The sequence below is a fragment of the Bison bison genome, unplaced genomic scaffold (genome assembly GCF_000754665.1).
Source record: "Bison bison bison isolate TAMUID 2011002044 unplaced genomic scaffold, Bison_UMD1.0 scf7180017862979, whole genome shotgun sequence".
In the NCBI taxonomy this organism is placed as follows: domain Eukaryota; kingdom Metazoa; phylum Chordata; class Mammalia; order Artiodactyla; family Bovidae; genus Bison; species Bison bison.
This window is the reverse complement of record NW_011493551.1, coordinates 2,151,858-2,165,182: the sequence shown is the minus strand read 5'-3', so window position 1 is coordinate 2,165,182 and position 13,325 is coordinate 2,151,858. Positions and strand designations below refer to the sequence as shown.

Below are 13,325 nucleotides of genomic sequence, written 5' to 3'. Positions count from 1 at the left end.
CATCTCCGAGAGGCTTAGAGAACAAAGGGACAGTGCAGAAAAGAGAAAAAGGAAAAGCTCAAACTTCCTACCTCCTTTGACTTGGACTCCTATTGTGTGGAATCCTGATTTGGCTCGAAGCATGAATTTTCAAATAGTGTACAGCTACAATCTAATGTAACAGTGGAATGAAACATTTTACCCCAAAACAAATCCAAGTGACTTAGGTTATCCACACCATCATTCATTCCCTTACTAAAGCTAATGGAGAGTTTTCTATTTACTAAAATAGTTTTAACAGCAACAGCAGGCAAATAAGATGTGTGCCTCCTCTGTAATAAACAAAAATTATATACCATCTCTCCTGTTTAGAAGGAAAAAAACCTTCATTTTCTGATTCTCCACTTTTTAGATTGTCTCAGCTACTTCTGGAATTACTGAACTCTACAGGAAATGCCTCAAAGACCAGACTTATCAACTCTCAGCTGCCCCACAACTTGACTACTTAGGATTCAATTCTGCCCTGAAGTAGATCTGTGACCTTGGGCAAATCACCAAATTCTGTTGGGACTCAGTTTTCTTGTGTTCCCATTAATGAGAGAGTAGGATTAAATACTAAGGCACCTTTCTGCTCTACCCACTTTATGACTATATATACAGTTGGTAAGATACAAATGAAATGTTTATAAAGTGCTTAGCACCAATACCTGGATCATGGACGTACTCAATAAATACTTGTTGAATGAACGAACTGGAGGGATGCCGAAGTGAAAAGGCTGGTCAGATGTCCATCTGTCCTACAAATAATAGCAAGGACACTCCTGCCAACGTGATAACACGAAATAAGTGTCAGCTGCTACATTCTTCATGATCAATACAGAGAGAAATGAAAACCACTGGTGGAATCATTGCACTTCAGAGGTAGAAGTCATTCTAGAAAACTATCCAACCAGTAATCAACACAAACATGTAAGCTGAAAACTTGTAGGTACAGAGCTTAAGACCAGATTATGTAAAAGAAGTCTGAGACCAAGGCCCCCTTCCCTTATTTTACTTAGTGAGGTTTGGGGGGGTATGGGAACGCCAGGGAATAAATATGTAGTCCATGGGACCACAACTGAACATAAGAAGTTTTCATCTCAGGAAACTGAGATAAAGCAGAGCTCAAAAAACTGTGTGTTGGGGGTGAGGGGTGGTGATGGAAGTGAACAGGGCAGGAAATAGAGTTTCCCTATCACCCCAAACAGAGAAGGCAATGGCAACCCACTCCAGTACTCTTGCCTAGAAACTCCCATGGATGGAGGAGCCTGGTAGGCTGCAGTCCATGGGGTCGCTAAGAGTCGGACATAACTGAGCGACTTCACTTTCACTTTTCACTTTTCTGCATGGGAGAAGGAAGTGGCAACCCACTCCAGTGTTCTTGCCTGGAGAATCCCAGGGATGGGGGAGCCTGCTAGGCTGCTGTCTCTAGGGTGGCACAAAGTCGGACACAACTGAATCGACTTAGCAGCAGCAGCATCACCCCCAACACAAGCCTTGAACACTCTGATCCCTCAGTGCTAGCAACACAGTGACACGTGCCACCAGATCAGAGGGGAGTGCAGGTCACAGCACTCTCCTCTCCCCAAGGCTCTCAGTCACCAACTCTTTCCCAAGGGGAAACTGGACATGGGGGCTATTAGGGGTGGGAGTAAACACATAGATTCCAAAGACACCAAAGGGCAGAGGAAACAGAGTCGACATAACTAATTTGAACAAAGATGCTGTTTTGAGGGTATTTACAGTCTGAAGCAGCAAGTGTCAATCATCAGTAAGAGCAACACTAATTCATGCACAGACTTTCCTTCCAGACTAGCACGCTTCCGCAAGATTGGAGGCTGCAGTTACAGAAACTGACGAAACGTTTTATTTCTCAATAAGGCTGGCATGGTCAAAGAATGAAAGACTGAAAGTAAAAATTAACTTGAGTACCTGTTCGGTCTCTATCTTGAACTATCTTAGAGATACGGTACAATTAGAATCCTATCCTTGGGGATGAATTTCCAAATCTGTGAAATGGGCGAGTTGGCTGGGCTGACCTTCCAGCTCCACGCCTCAGGGCTGCCCGGAGGGTGCGCTCAGTCCTGTTCGAGGGCACGGCCGTGCAAAGCAGGAACTCGGGCTCACAAGGCCCGGGAACAGGGCCCGACCCTATAAAAAGCGACAGGACTGGGCAGAAAAGGCCGCAGCTTCGCTCTTACCTGCCGCCGGCCGATTTTTCAATCAGCCAAGTCGAACCCCACAGCCTCCGCCGCCGCTCACTGCCACCCCCTCCAGCTCGGCGTCTACCGGCCCGGCTCAATCCAATCAACCATGGCCCGCCGCCCACAGGTCCAGCCTGCAGACCCGGACCCACCGCCCGCCCATCCTTGACCACAGGCGCAAGCGCAAGAGTTCCGAAGCCCCGCCCCCGAACTCGTCCCGATGCAACCTGGGAAATGGAGTTTACGTCTTCTGGAAGCGCTTATGGAGATTACATATAGAGCACACCAATTAGCGCGTTTCTTACTGCGGAACTGCACCAGGATATGGCCAATGAGAGGTCGGCCTCATTTTCCTCGGGATTTGGGACAGTGGCAGTCATGGCGCCACCCGTGAGGTACTGCATCCCCGGTAAGTCAGCGGTATCCAGAGCAAATCCTGGGCAGGGACAAGGGCAAGAAGGCCAGACGATCAACAACTTCAGCGGACCCATGGCTGATGCAGCGTTTTTTCCGCAGGCGAACGTCTGTGTAACTTGGAGGAGGGCAGCCCGGGCAGCGGCACCTACACACGGCACGGCTACATCTTTTCGTCGCTTGCTGGCTGCTTGACAAAGACCAGCGAGAACGGCGCGGTAAATGGGGCAGCTTCCCTTCTCCTCTGTCTGTCTTTGTCTTACGCTGCCTTTGATTTCGCTGTCTTTAGCCAGGGTCCTACGAGCGCGTCTTTAGTGCCTGGTTCAGGAGAAGGAGTTAGTCTCTTAAGTTTCTGACATCTGGGATCCCCGCTGCTGGACACTTAGCCATCACAAATTAGTTGTGTTGTCTGGCTTGGCTGTGTTGCTGACACTCGGGGAAGCAAGCTGGGGAAAGAACGGAGGCGAGCTCAGCCGTGCTGTGAGCTGAATCCTGGCCAAATGTCGCCTACTTCTCCGGCTTTATCTCGCTCCGTTACCCGCGCCTCACTCTTTGCAGAAGTCCTACTGTCTTCTTTCAGTATCGCCAGTGGACCACAGAGTGTTTGTACACACGCTGTCTGTCTGGAACACGCTCCTCTCTTCCTTAGCCAGATTAAATCCTACCTACTCAGCGGAAGAGAATCCACCACCATTGCAGGAGACGCGGACTCGATCCCTGGGTCGGGAAGATTCCCCTGGCGAAGGAAATGGCAGCACATTCCAGTACTCTTGCCTGGAAAATCCCATGGACCTGGCGGGTTACAGTTCATGGGGTCGCAAGAGTCGGACACGACTGAGCGACTAAACCACCACCATCCTTTAGATAACCTCACTAGTATCACTTTCTCAGAGAAGCCCTATAGACACCACTAGTCAAAAAAGGGAGTTTTGTTTTTTGTTTGTTTTAATACTCAGAAAGAGCTGTTGGGGTCAGTTTGCTTGTTTGTTGTGCCACACAGCATGCAGGATCTTGGATGAAACCATGCCCCCTGCAGTGGAAGTTCAGAGTCTTAACCACCGGACCACCAGGGAGGTCCCAAGAGCTATTACTCCCTTTCTAAGCACTTAGTTCAGCATGCAATTAAACACTCAGTTATAAGTTCCCCGTTAGACCCTTCCACTACTATGCACGTAGTGCAAGGTAAATGCTCAGGAGATGTTTATTGAACGTATGAATAATATTATTCTCCCTGGTTCCGGAGGCTGATCCATGATTAGCTTGGGATCAGATAAGCAGTTCTTGAAGGAGTGGCTTAAAGACTGGAGGTGGTGGTGGGGGGTGTTTAATCACTAAGTTGTGTCCGACTCTTGTGACCTCATGGACTGTAGCCCGCCAGGCTCTTCTATACATGGGATTTTCCAGGCAAGAATACTGGAGTGGATTGCCATTTCCTTCTCCAGGGGATCTTCCCAACCCAGGAATTGAACCCAGGTTCATTGCAGGCAGATTCTTTACTGACTGAGCTATGAGGGAAGCCCATATCTCTATACAGTCTGTGGAATTCTCCAGGCCAGAATACTGGAGTGGGTAGCCATTCCCTTCTCTACGGGATCTTTCCAACCCAGGGATCGAACCCAGGTCTCTCACATTGCAGGCAGATTATTCTTTATCAGCTGAGCCACCAGGAAAGCCCTAAAGACTGGGATCATAGTAGAAAGAGAATTCAGTATTGACTAAACCTTAATTCTGCCTTAGGTAAAAAACTTAAACTCCCTTTATAGGTTCTTACCTATAAAATGAGAGACTTTGTATTCGATCACTTTTGGGAATTTCCCTAGGATTTGAAGGTTTGTTCATTTTATAGCTGTGGGATGTGATAATGAGCCAAATATACGTGGTCTCTGCTATCAAGGGGTACAGATAAAAACTGTAAGCAAATAAATGCTCAAATGAATGTGTGCTTACACATATGATGGCTGCTCTGAAAGAATATTACAGAGTACCATGAGAACATGTAATAGGCAAATCCAACCTAGTCAGAAGTGATATTTAGTCTGAATCTAAAGGATAAATAAGAGTTGAGTGAGTGAGCAGAAAGAGCAGGTTGAAAAGAGATCCTGAGATGGGAAAAAATTTAGTGAATTGGTGAAACTGAAAAAAGACCAGGAGAGCTGAAGCATATTGAACAAGGGAAAGGTTAAGAAAAGATCAGGCTCAAAAGTATCTTTCCTACACCAATAGCCAGTACCATGCTCAAAGAGGAAACTCTACAAGTGTTAAATAGAAGTAAACAAATATGGCCACTGTTATATAACATTTATTTGAAAATTCTAACCTGTTCAATAAAATGACAAACCAAAAGAAAGATATAACTTTGGAAGAAAGAGTCAAATTATCCATGATTACAGGCAATGTAGTTGTATGCCGAAAAACTCTTAAGAAAATCACAAAAAAACTCTAGAACTCATCTAAAGTGGTAAGATTGTATCTTCTTGCAGCTTTCTTTCTGTGGCCCCTTGGCCCTCCTGTATCCTAAAATTTCTAAGGCTTTCTGCTCTGGGCTACAAATGAATCTGTAGTCCACCTGCCCATGTGACGTCAACTGTGGCCCAAGGTATCCCATTTTACTGTCAAGCCCCAAATACCTTTATCCAAGGCTTAGCCAGGATATTCAGGTTTTATTTTTCTCTCTGTAGCTTCCTGTCATATCTGTGATGAGAGAAACAGAGTCCCAATTACTGCCAGATGTAGGAGCTATTGTAACCTGTAAGGTAAGTTGGTCTTAACCTCCCTGCTTAGGATACCATCCAGTGTTGAACTCATGATCATTATAGAACTGCACTGTCCAGTATGGTAACCAGTAGTCACATGCTGCTGCTAAGTCACTTCAGTCGTGTCCGACTCTGTGAACCCCATAGACAGCAGCCCACCAGGCTTACCCGTCCCTGGGATTCTCCAGGCAAGAATACTGGAGTGGGTTGCCATTTCCTTCTCCAATGCATGAAAATGAAAAGTGAAAGGGAAGTCGCTCAGTTGTGTCCGACTCTGTGTGACCCCATGGACTGCCGCCTACCAGGCTCCTCTGTCCATGGGATTGTCCAGGCAAGAGTACTGGAGTGGGGTGCCATTGCCTTCTCCCAATAGTCACATAAGGCCATTTAAATTTAAATAAATTAAAATTAAACAAAATTTAACATTTATTTCCTCAGTTCCACTAGCTCCATTTCAAGTAGTCAATAGCCACAGGTGAATGGTGGTTGCCATGTTGGTCAACACAATTTTTCTATCATCACAGAAAGTTTTACTGGACTCTGCTGGGTCTAGAGATTTCTAGGGTAATGATCAGTGTGGTCAAGTTCAAGCTTATGTAGTTCTTTCACAGAGCTGGTTTCCTCATTATATAATTTTTTACTTTTGTCTGGGAAACAGGAGTACCAGAAGGTCATAAGGAGGTGTATTTTTGAACATCTAAAGCGAAACTTTTTCTGCAGAGAAATGAAAGATTTTTATAAAGTCTTTGAGGGCAAGTGCAAATTAGTGCTGTACCAATTAGTAACTACAAGACATCAGTATTCCATGCCCATCCCCACCCTCTGCCAGTTAACTTGTAGCTCTTAGTTTTCCTCTATAAATAATTTCTCCAACAGAAGATCTATGTGGGGAATTCCTTGGCAGTCCAGTGGTTAGGACTGTGCACTTGCAGTGCCAAAGGTGCATGTCCAGTCCCTGATCAGGGAACTAAGATCCTGCAAGCCGCACAGCGTGGCCACATTTTAAAAAGGGGAAAGGAAAAAAAGAGAAAATCTATGCATTATTTTGAAAATAACTGGACAGGCACAGTGATCCAAATATTACCCAGCAGCTGGAATAGAGACTTAAGTTCCATTCACACTACAGGCCTCTTGGTGAGATCTGCTAAAGGTCTAGTTAGATTTGCTATGCTTCCCTTGTGTATTTATGTTAGACCTGCACATTTTTGAAAATCTCTGCCATATTATTTCATTTGATTTCCCTCGGTAACTTTGTTTTAGGTGGCCAGAGTGGCTCTTACTCCACTTTATGAACATCACTTATGCAGGGATAAATACGAGTTAACTTATCTGAAATTCTATGCTTAGTAGGGATGCTTGGACTAAAATCCTAGTCTTTCCTAGTTGATTCCTGCCTCCTTCAGCTGACAATTGCTAATACTCTAATGCTGCCCTTTCCTCTGTTCCACAGGTCTCCAGCATCAATTCACGCTTTGCCAAAGTACACATCCTGTATGTGGGGTCCACACCACTTAAGAACTCTTTTCGAGGAACCATCCGGTAAGGAGTATTTTTGTCTTCATATTCGCCTCAGCGCCTGGAATGAGATTAGGATAGGATGGGAAACTGGAATTTTTAAGAACAATTACAGTCTATTCCTGCCCTGTCTCACCTCTTTGTGCTTTGATTCTCCCCACGTAGTATCTAAAGAAAATATTACAGTAGGTGAGTTAAGACAGAAGGAAGATATTAATGAGATAGGACTTTAAATAAAACAAAAAAGAATTGAATAAGCTGGAGGTACATTGTGGGTATGATTCATACCAAAGTAAAGAAGGCATTTTAGGAAGTACCTTTTTTTCTTGTGTTTAATATCGATTAACCCAAGCATTATAAGATAATAAAAAGGGTAGTGGGTGAAGTGGTATTTTTCCCCACTATGGGTTCTTTGAGAACGGACAGACAGTTCTTATAAGCTAGATAATTTAACATATGAGGCTCTTTCCACCCTCAGGATTCTGTGTGGTTCTGTGATGCTGCCATTCAAGCTCTCCTAAGGCAGCAGAGTTCCTTATCCTTCTCTGCCAAATTGGATCCACTTTCCTCTAGTGGGAGATATTGATAATCCTGTTCTGTTTGATACAAGAATGGGAACTGATTGTTCCCTCGGGGTTAGGACAGGAAACATTTCTCCACTTGCTCCTCTGGGTGGCAGCAGGGTCCTGATCAGGACTTGTCCTCTTTGCTCTTATAGCTCTTTGTCTGGTAGGAGTTTGCAGGATAATTCTTTCTCACAGATAATTAATCTTTCCGTTATTTCTTTTCTTTATAGCAAAGAAGACGTCCGAGCTACTGAAAAAGACAAGGTTGTTGGTTGGTTCTTATTTTTCTTCGTGGCTTTAGGAATCTCAGTCTTTTTAGATTATTCCAGTGAATTTCAAAAGTCTGTGGGAATGTGGAGTCCAAGGAATTTTAAGGTGTTCTCTACTGGAAGATGTGGAACTCACCTCAGTATTCCTTTCCTCTTCGTAGGATTTTTCTTCTTTTTGTTGACCAGAGAGGAGCTAGTTTACGCTTTGTCTTTGAAGCCAGGTATTTATTCATGGCTGTTCTCTCAGACTTATTCTGGACCCTTTCAGAGCAGCCATAGTACCTTTTGTCTAAGTCAGATTCCTGATCAGGTTACTGAGTTCAGATCTTTCATTTATGTGATGATGCCACAGAAGCAATAAAAGTTGTTGATCTACTTGAGTAATGGTAGATCTACCATTGGGGTTCTACCCTCTGGAGTTAGAAGTAAACTAGCTCTACCCAGTGGGGTTAATAGTTTCATTATAGACCTGATCGGAGCTTTTACTTAACACTCCTTTCTTTACAGGTTGAAATTTATAAGAGTTTCCGCCCAGGGGACATCGTCTTGGCCAAAGTGGTATCCTTTATTCCCTGCAGACTTGTGGTCCTTTGTCAAAGGAAGAAATGGAAGTAGAGAAACCACTAAGTAGCTATGAGAGGGAAGACGTATAAGTCTTTGTTTTCCTTTACCAACGTGATGTGACTAGATCTCCCTAGGTGATGCACAGTCCAACTACCTGCTAACCACCGCGGAAAATGAGCTGGGAGTGGTGGTGGCCCACAGTGAATCCGGTGAGTTTGTCCATGCTTCCACACGCTTACCTTTTCCTGGGAGCTAGGGTTTGGGATTAGTCCACTGTTTTCCCTCGTTTTTTAATTATCTTAGAAGCAATGTGAGTGTAGATACTGACTACCGGGATTAGAATGATTCTCCTTATATAATCTAAGGAAAAGAGCCACTTACTCCATAAGTCCGTGGAATAAGCAAGGCTTTTTTCTGTATGAGGTGAGAGGTTCACTAGGCAGCTTGGTGACATCAGTTCACACCCACCTAAAAAGAGAAGTGTCTCGAGCAAGTGTCTGGGGTCCCAGCTCCTACACCACCTTTTCCCTTGCAGGTGTCCAGATGGTCCCCATCAGCTGGTGTGAGATGCAGTGCCCGAAGACCCACACCAAGGAATTCCGGAAGGTGGCCCGAGTACAGCCTGAGTTCCTACAGACCTAAGAAGCCACTTTCCCATGCAGAGGGGAAGCTGTTTTCTAAGAGTACATGTGTGAGTGACATCAGGAGGCTGTTTTTATTCAGACACCAGGGGTTGGTCAGCAGCCACCTTTAGAAAAATCTTTTCGGTAGGTGGAACATTTTTCTTGTGAACCTTTCAGCGGATTTTATTCTCTGGAGTAATTTCTTTTGGAGGCACCAGCAAACAAACTGTATGATAGTAGATTATAGCCTGTTCTTTGAGTGTTACAAATCTGTATTTTTGCTATGACAAAGAAAACATTTTTATGAAAAGAATTTTAGTTTCTGTTGTCTCAAGTAGGGTAAAGAATCTAAACTGACATGACATCTAGAGCAGAGTCTTTGTAGACAATGCCTAATCACCTTTTTCTGTATTTTTTATGTTCTCCATACTTTTGAGTACTTGCTATGTGTCAGGCATGGGTTGAGCACAAAATTACCGACTTTTGTTCTAAGATTCAGTACAAGCTAAGGAAACTAACATCCCATCAGGCTACTTTAGACTTAAAGTACTAAAAGTCTTCCTAGGATTACTGTGCACATCAGATAAAAAGCTAACTTGGAAAGCAAGCTGCTTAAATTTTAGAATAAGGGCAACATTCATACTGGGTCCCAGTACTCAGTAGTGTACCTTCTGGCAAGTTTCTGTTTTCAGCATGTTTCCTCTTCTGTAAACGAGATACTAGCCCTTTCAGAGGTTATCAGGATTGAAGATTATGTATATAACATGCCTCACCCAATGGCTAGCATAGAGCTTAAGAATTTTCTAGATGGTGTTACTTGTTCCTACTAGGACGGCATTATGGGCTTTCTCATATTCCAGTGATCTTCTCAAAGGCCTCAGAGAAAAGGTAAATGTGAGCAATGCCCCTTCCCAATTATGTAGATAATTACAGTCAGTCCTCCCTATTCATGGATGGGAAACCCATGAAGAGAGAGCCATCTGTTCTATGCCATCTTATATTAGGCACTTTAGCATCTGTTAATTTTGAGATGTTTATTTTGGCTATGCTGGGTCTTAGTTGCTCTTCACTGCAGCTCAGCTGCGTGCCATGTGGGATCTAGTTCCCTGACCAGGGATCCAACCCTAGCCTCCTGCATTGGGAGCTGAGTCTTAGTCACTGGACCACCAAGGAAGTCCCTGCTGCTGCTGCTGCTGCTAAGTCGCTTCAGTTCGTGTCTGACTCTGTGCCACCCCCAGAGACGGCAGCCCACCAGGCTCCCCTGTCCTTGGGATAATCCAGGCAAGAACACTGGAGTGGATTGCCATTTCCTCCTCCGATGCATGAAAGTGAAAAGTAAAAGTGAAGTCGCTCAGTCGTGTCCGACTGCTAGCAACCCCATGGACTGCAGCCTAGCTTCTGTTAATTTTAGTAGCCAGAAGAGTCCTGGAATCAAGTCTCCCCTCTGCAGATAAGGGATGACTGTATATCCATTTTCTCCTGCAAGTGTAATTTCTGAGGAAGTTAGGTAACTGACAGGGATAAAACTTTAGGAGCCAAAAGGAAAAGTGTGAATCAAGTTTACAGTTTACTAATAGAAAGGGACTGGCTTTTTTAAGTCTAGTAAACAAACTTTTACCTTTCTAAAGAAGGTATAATAGTTTCAGAATTTGATTTTAGTAACCAGTACCATTGGGCAAGAGCTGTAGAGAGGCAACAGGAAAAAGAGTTCAGCTCTTCAACCTGCAGTGGAGAACCCAGTGAGATACATGGTATTTGGAACCCCCCAGTGATGACCTCTCAACACTTCTGGATAAGTCTTCCCTTGGCTTGGACGAGGACCATGCCCCAGATGTGCCATTCTGACTAGACTGTATGAAGGGAGTGGGTCCAAGAGATAAAATGGCTGTGTAAAGTTGTGACTGGCTGTCCTAAAGCCCTTAGTCATACACGAACTTGGGCAGTGAGAGACATTTCAAGTTGAATGTTCGAGTTGATTTCCTCAGGTAAGACATATCACACAGAAAATATTGCACATCACTCCTTTATTTTATACTGATCTGGAAAAAAGACATTTTTAGTACAGTTATGCTCAAATGAGTACTGGGCCCAAGTGCTGGGCCAAGCAACTGGAACATGATTCAGAAGTTAGGCACAGTGAGAGACACACTTGGACATGATCGAGAGGCATTCCGCTGCCACAAAACAGTAAGGCAGGGGAGGGATTCTAAAACACACAGCAGGATGAACTCCTACACCTTAGACGCCAGGAGCTTATCCCATGATGGTGTAAGGAATGACTTATTTGCTGATGACCACATGTGGGAATATTTCAACCGCCACTAAAAACCCCAGAAGGGTTTTTGGTTTTTTTTTTTATATTTATATATATATATTTTTAAAGTAAATGCAACACAAAAACATTCAGGATTGATCCAGCCTTTTAGAGTCAGGGAGGAATATTTGATTGAATCACCATGCAGGTTACATTCATCTTCCACTGGAATGACTAGAGCCCCGAGTCACCTAACAACTGTGCCCGGCTGGCCTCTGGGGACACGAACAGGCTCTTACTTCTCCTCATTGGTCACACCTCAGCATGGTTTTCTCCCTGTCCCCTACTCAAGCAGCTCCTTAGTAATAAACCACCATCAAACCCCCCAGTAACGACCTCTCAACACTTCTGGATAAGTCTTCCCTCGGCTTGGACTGAGGACCATGCCCCAGACGTGCCATTCTGACTAGACTGTATGAAGGGAGTGGGTGCAAGAGATAAAATGGCTAATGTGGAATTGGGAGCCGCTGGTCCCCACCTGCAGCTACAACTTACGATGCCTACAGATGTAATCAGTGGGACATGTGCCAGGGAGAGGTGCAGAGGAATAGGGTGGGCCAGGGCAGGGGAGGAGGGTAATCCTTGGGAAAGTAATCTGCTGCTTGCCCTCACTTCTTGGCCTTGCCCTGGGCAGCCACAGCCTCCATGGCTTTACGCACGGTCTCCTCATCCCCCAGGAACTGCATGGGCTTGATGGGCTTCAAGTTCTTGTCCAACTCATAGACCATGGGAATGCCAGTCGGCAGGTTCAGCTCCATGATAGCCTCTTCAGAGAGACCTGAAAATATACTTCATGATCAGTCAAGCAAGATAAGAATCCACAGACCTCTCCAGCTTTACTATTCATCCTCCATGTGGGGAAATGGGTCCTCCAAGGACTCTGGCAGGAATTAAAACAAGACACCCTTTCTGATACTTGTCATGAAAGTAAGGATCTATATTAGGGCAGAGTGATCACCCAAGGAATGCCCCCAATATTCTTTCTCAGCCACTGAACAGCAAGAAAAAAGGGATGAAAGGTATCCCTCCCCAAGGGGGATCTGGAAGCCCACAGTGAAGCAGGACTATACATCTTAGTATCTCAAACGTCCTATGTTGTCCATACAGCTGCCAAAACGTGGCACATCTGGGCCTCTGCTAGGCCCCTAAGTGAAACAACTTAGGATGCAAATTGACACTCATGTGGGGAGTTGTAATCAGGCTGTGGTTAAGAAGGATTTTTATCAGCAATTTCAACTAGCAATCCTAGTCTAGAGGTAGGCATCTCAAACTTTCATGTGTATCTCCTTTGGGGAGAGATACTTTTCATCCTTTTTTCTTACTGTTCAGTGGCTAAGAAAGAATACTGGGGGCATTCCTTGGGTGATCACTCTACTGTAATAGAGCAATGATAGATGCACCTGGATGACAGATGCAGCTTCCAAATCAGGTCTGAAGTGGGACCTGAGGTTCTAACGTGTAACAAGCACCCGGTGGGGTGTGGCAGCCTCTGGTTCTGCAGATGATGCTTTGAGAAGCAAGGATCATGTTTCTACTAGGAGATACTCTGGACTGTCTCTAAGGCTCTCAGTACATCCAGCCCTTTGCTGAAGGTCTCCTTCATACTAAATCAGTCCAGAGTAGTGGCAGTTCTGCTTTACCCTTCCCTGAGGGCCCCTCTGAAAAGCATACATACCCTCCAGATGCTTGACGATGCCCCGGAGGCTGTTGCCATGGGCTGCAATTAGTACCCGTTTCCCCTCCTTGATCTGGGGGACAATTTCTTCATTCCAAAAGGGCAGAGCTCTGGCAATTGTGTCCTTCAGACTCTCACAGGAGGGCAGCTGGTCTTCAGTAAGGTCTGCGTACCTGCGATCCTAAACAAAAAATCCCAGCTTGCCAGTTATTACCAGCTGCATTTGTTCTGCCTATTCCTCATCCCCTAAGGGATCACAGTGATAAGTAAAAGTCTCTCACCAGGGCACTGAGGGCTTGGGAAGGGGGATTATTACTATCCTGCCCGCCCTCCCCTACTACCCACGACTGGGAAGACTGAATAGTCCAAAAGAAACACAACTTTGGAAAGGTGGGCCTCAAGGCTCTTCC

At 45.0% G+C, this 13,325-nt stretch overlaps 3 protein-coding genes across 9 annotated transcripts in view; 1 reads left to right on the top strand and 2 right to left on the bottom strand.

The window, feature by feature from the left end:
• The window catches only part of ZDHHC16 (zinc finger, DHHC-type containing 16), a 9,386-nt gene extending 6,965 nt beyond the window's left edge, over window positions 1-2,421 (bottom strand). For 2 of the 6 annotated variants that reach the window (XM_010833059.1, XM_010833062.1), the window contains exon 1: window positions 2,220-2,421. Coding sequence is in view for 2 of the 6 variants with exons in the window: in XM_010833057.1 (XP_010831359.1) it covers window positions 72-123 (52 nt within the window). In the remaining 4 variants the exon portion in view is untranslated. The other 4 variants (XM_010833057.1, XM_010833058.1, XM_010833060.1 and 1 more) reach the window with 3 other exon arrangements.
• A 104-nt stretch (window positions 2,422-2,525) lies between these two features.
• Window positions 2,526-9,288, top strand: EXOSC1 (exosome component 1). Of its 2 annotated transcripts, XM_010833052.1 has the most exons (8): window positions 2,526-2,631; window positions 2,739-2,854; window positions 5,315-5,389; window positions 6,840-6,928; window positions 7,701-7,734; window positions 8,247-8,297; window positions 8,428-8,512; window positions 8,839-9,288. In XM_010833052.1, the coding sequence occupies exons 1-8, from the start codon at window positions 2,547-2,549 to the stop codon at window positions 8,943-8,945; spliced, it is 642 nt and encodes a 213-aa protein (XP_010831354.1). In that variant the 5' UTR covers window positions 2,526-2,546; the 3' UTR covers window positions 8,946-9,288. The 2 variants fall into 2 exon arrangements, with proteins under 2 accessions (XP_010831354.1, XP_010831355.1); XM_010833053.1 differs by lacking the exon at window positions 5,315-5,389.
• Window positions 9,289-10,933: 1,645 nt separating this feature from the next.
• Window positions 10,934-13,325, bottom strand: part of PGAM1 (phosphoglycerate mutase 1 (brain)) — a 6,702-nt gene continuing 4,310 nt past the window's right edge. The window contains exons 3-4 of the mRNA XM_010833051.1: window positions 12,916-13,096; window positions 10,934-12,018 (exon numbers count right to left, since the gene is read on the bottom strand). Of these exons, the coding sequence (XP_010831353.1) occupies window positions 11,849-12,018; window positions 12,916-13,096 (351 nt within the window). The 3' untranslated portion in view covers window positions 10,934-11,848. The remainder of the gene's footprint in view (window positions 12,019-12,915; window positions 13,097-13,325) is intronic.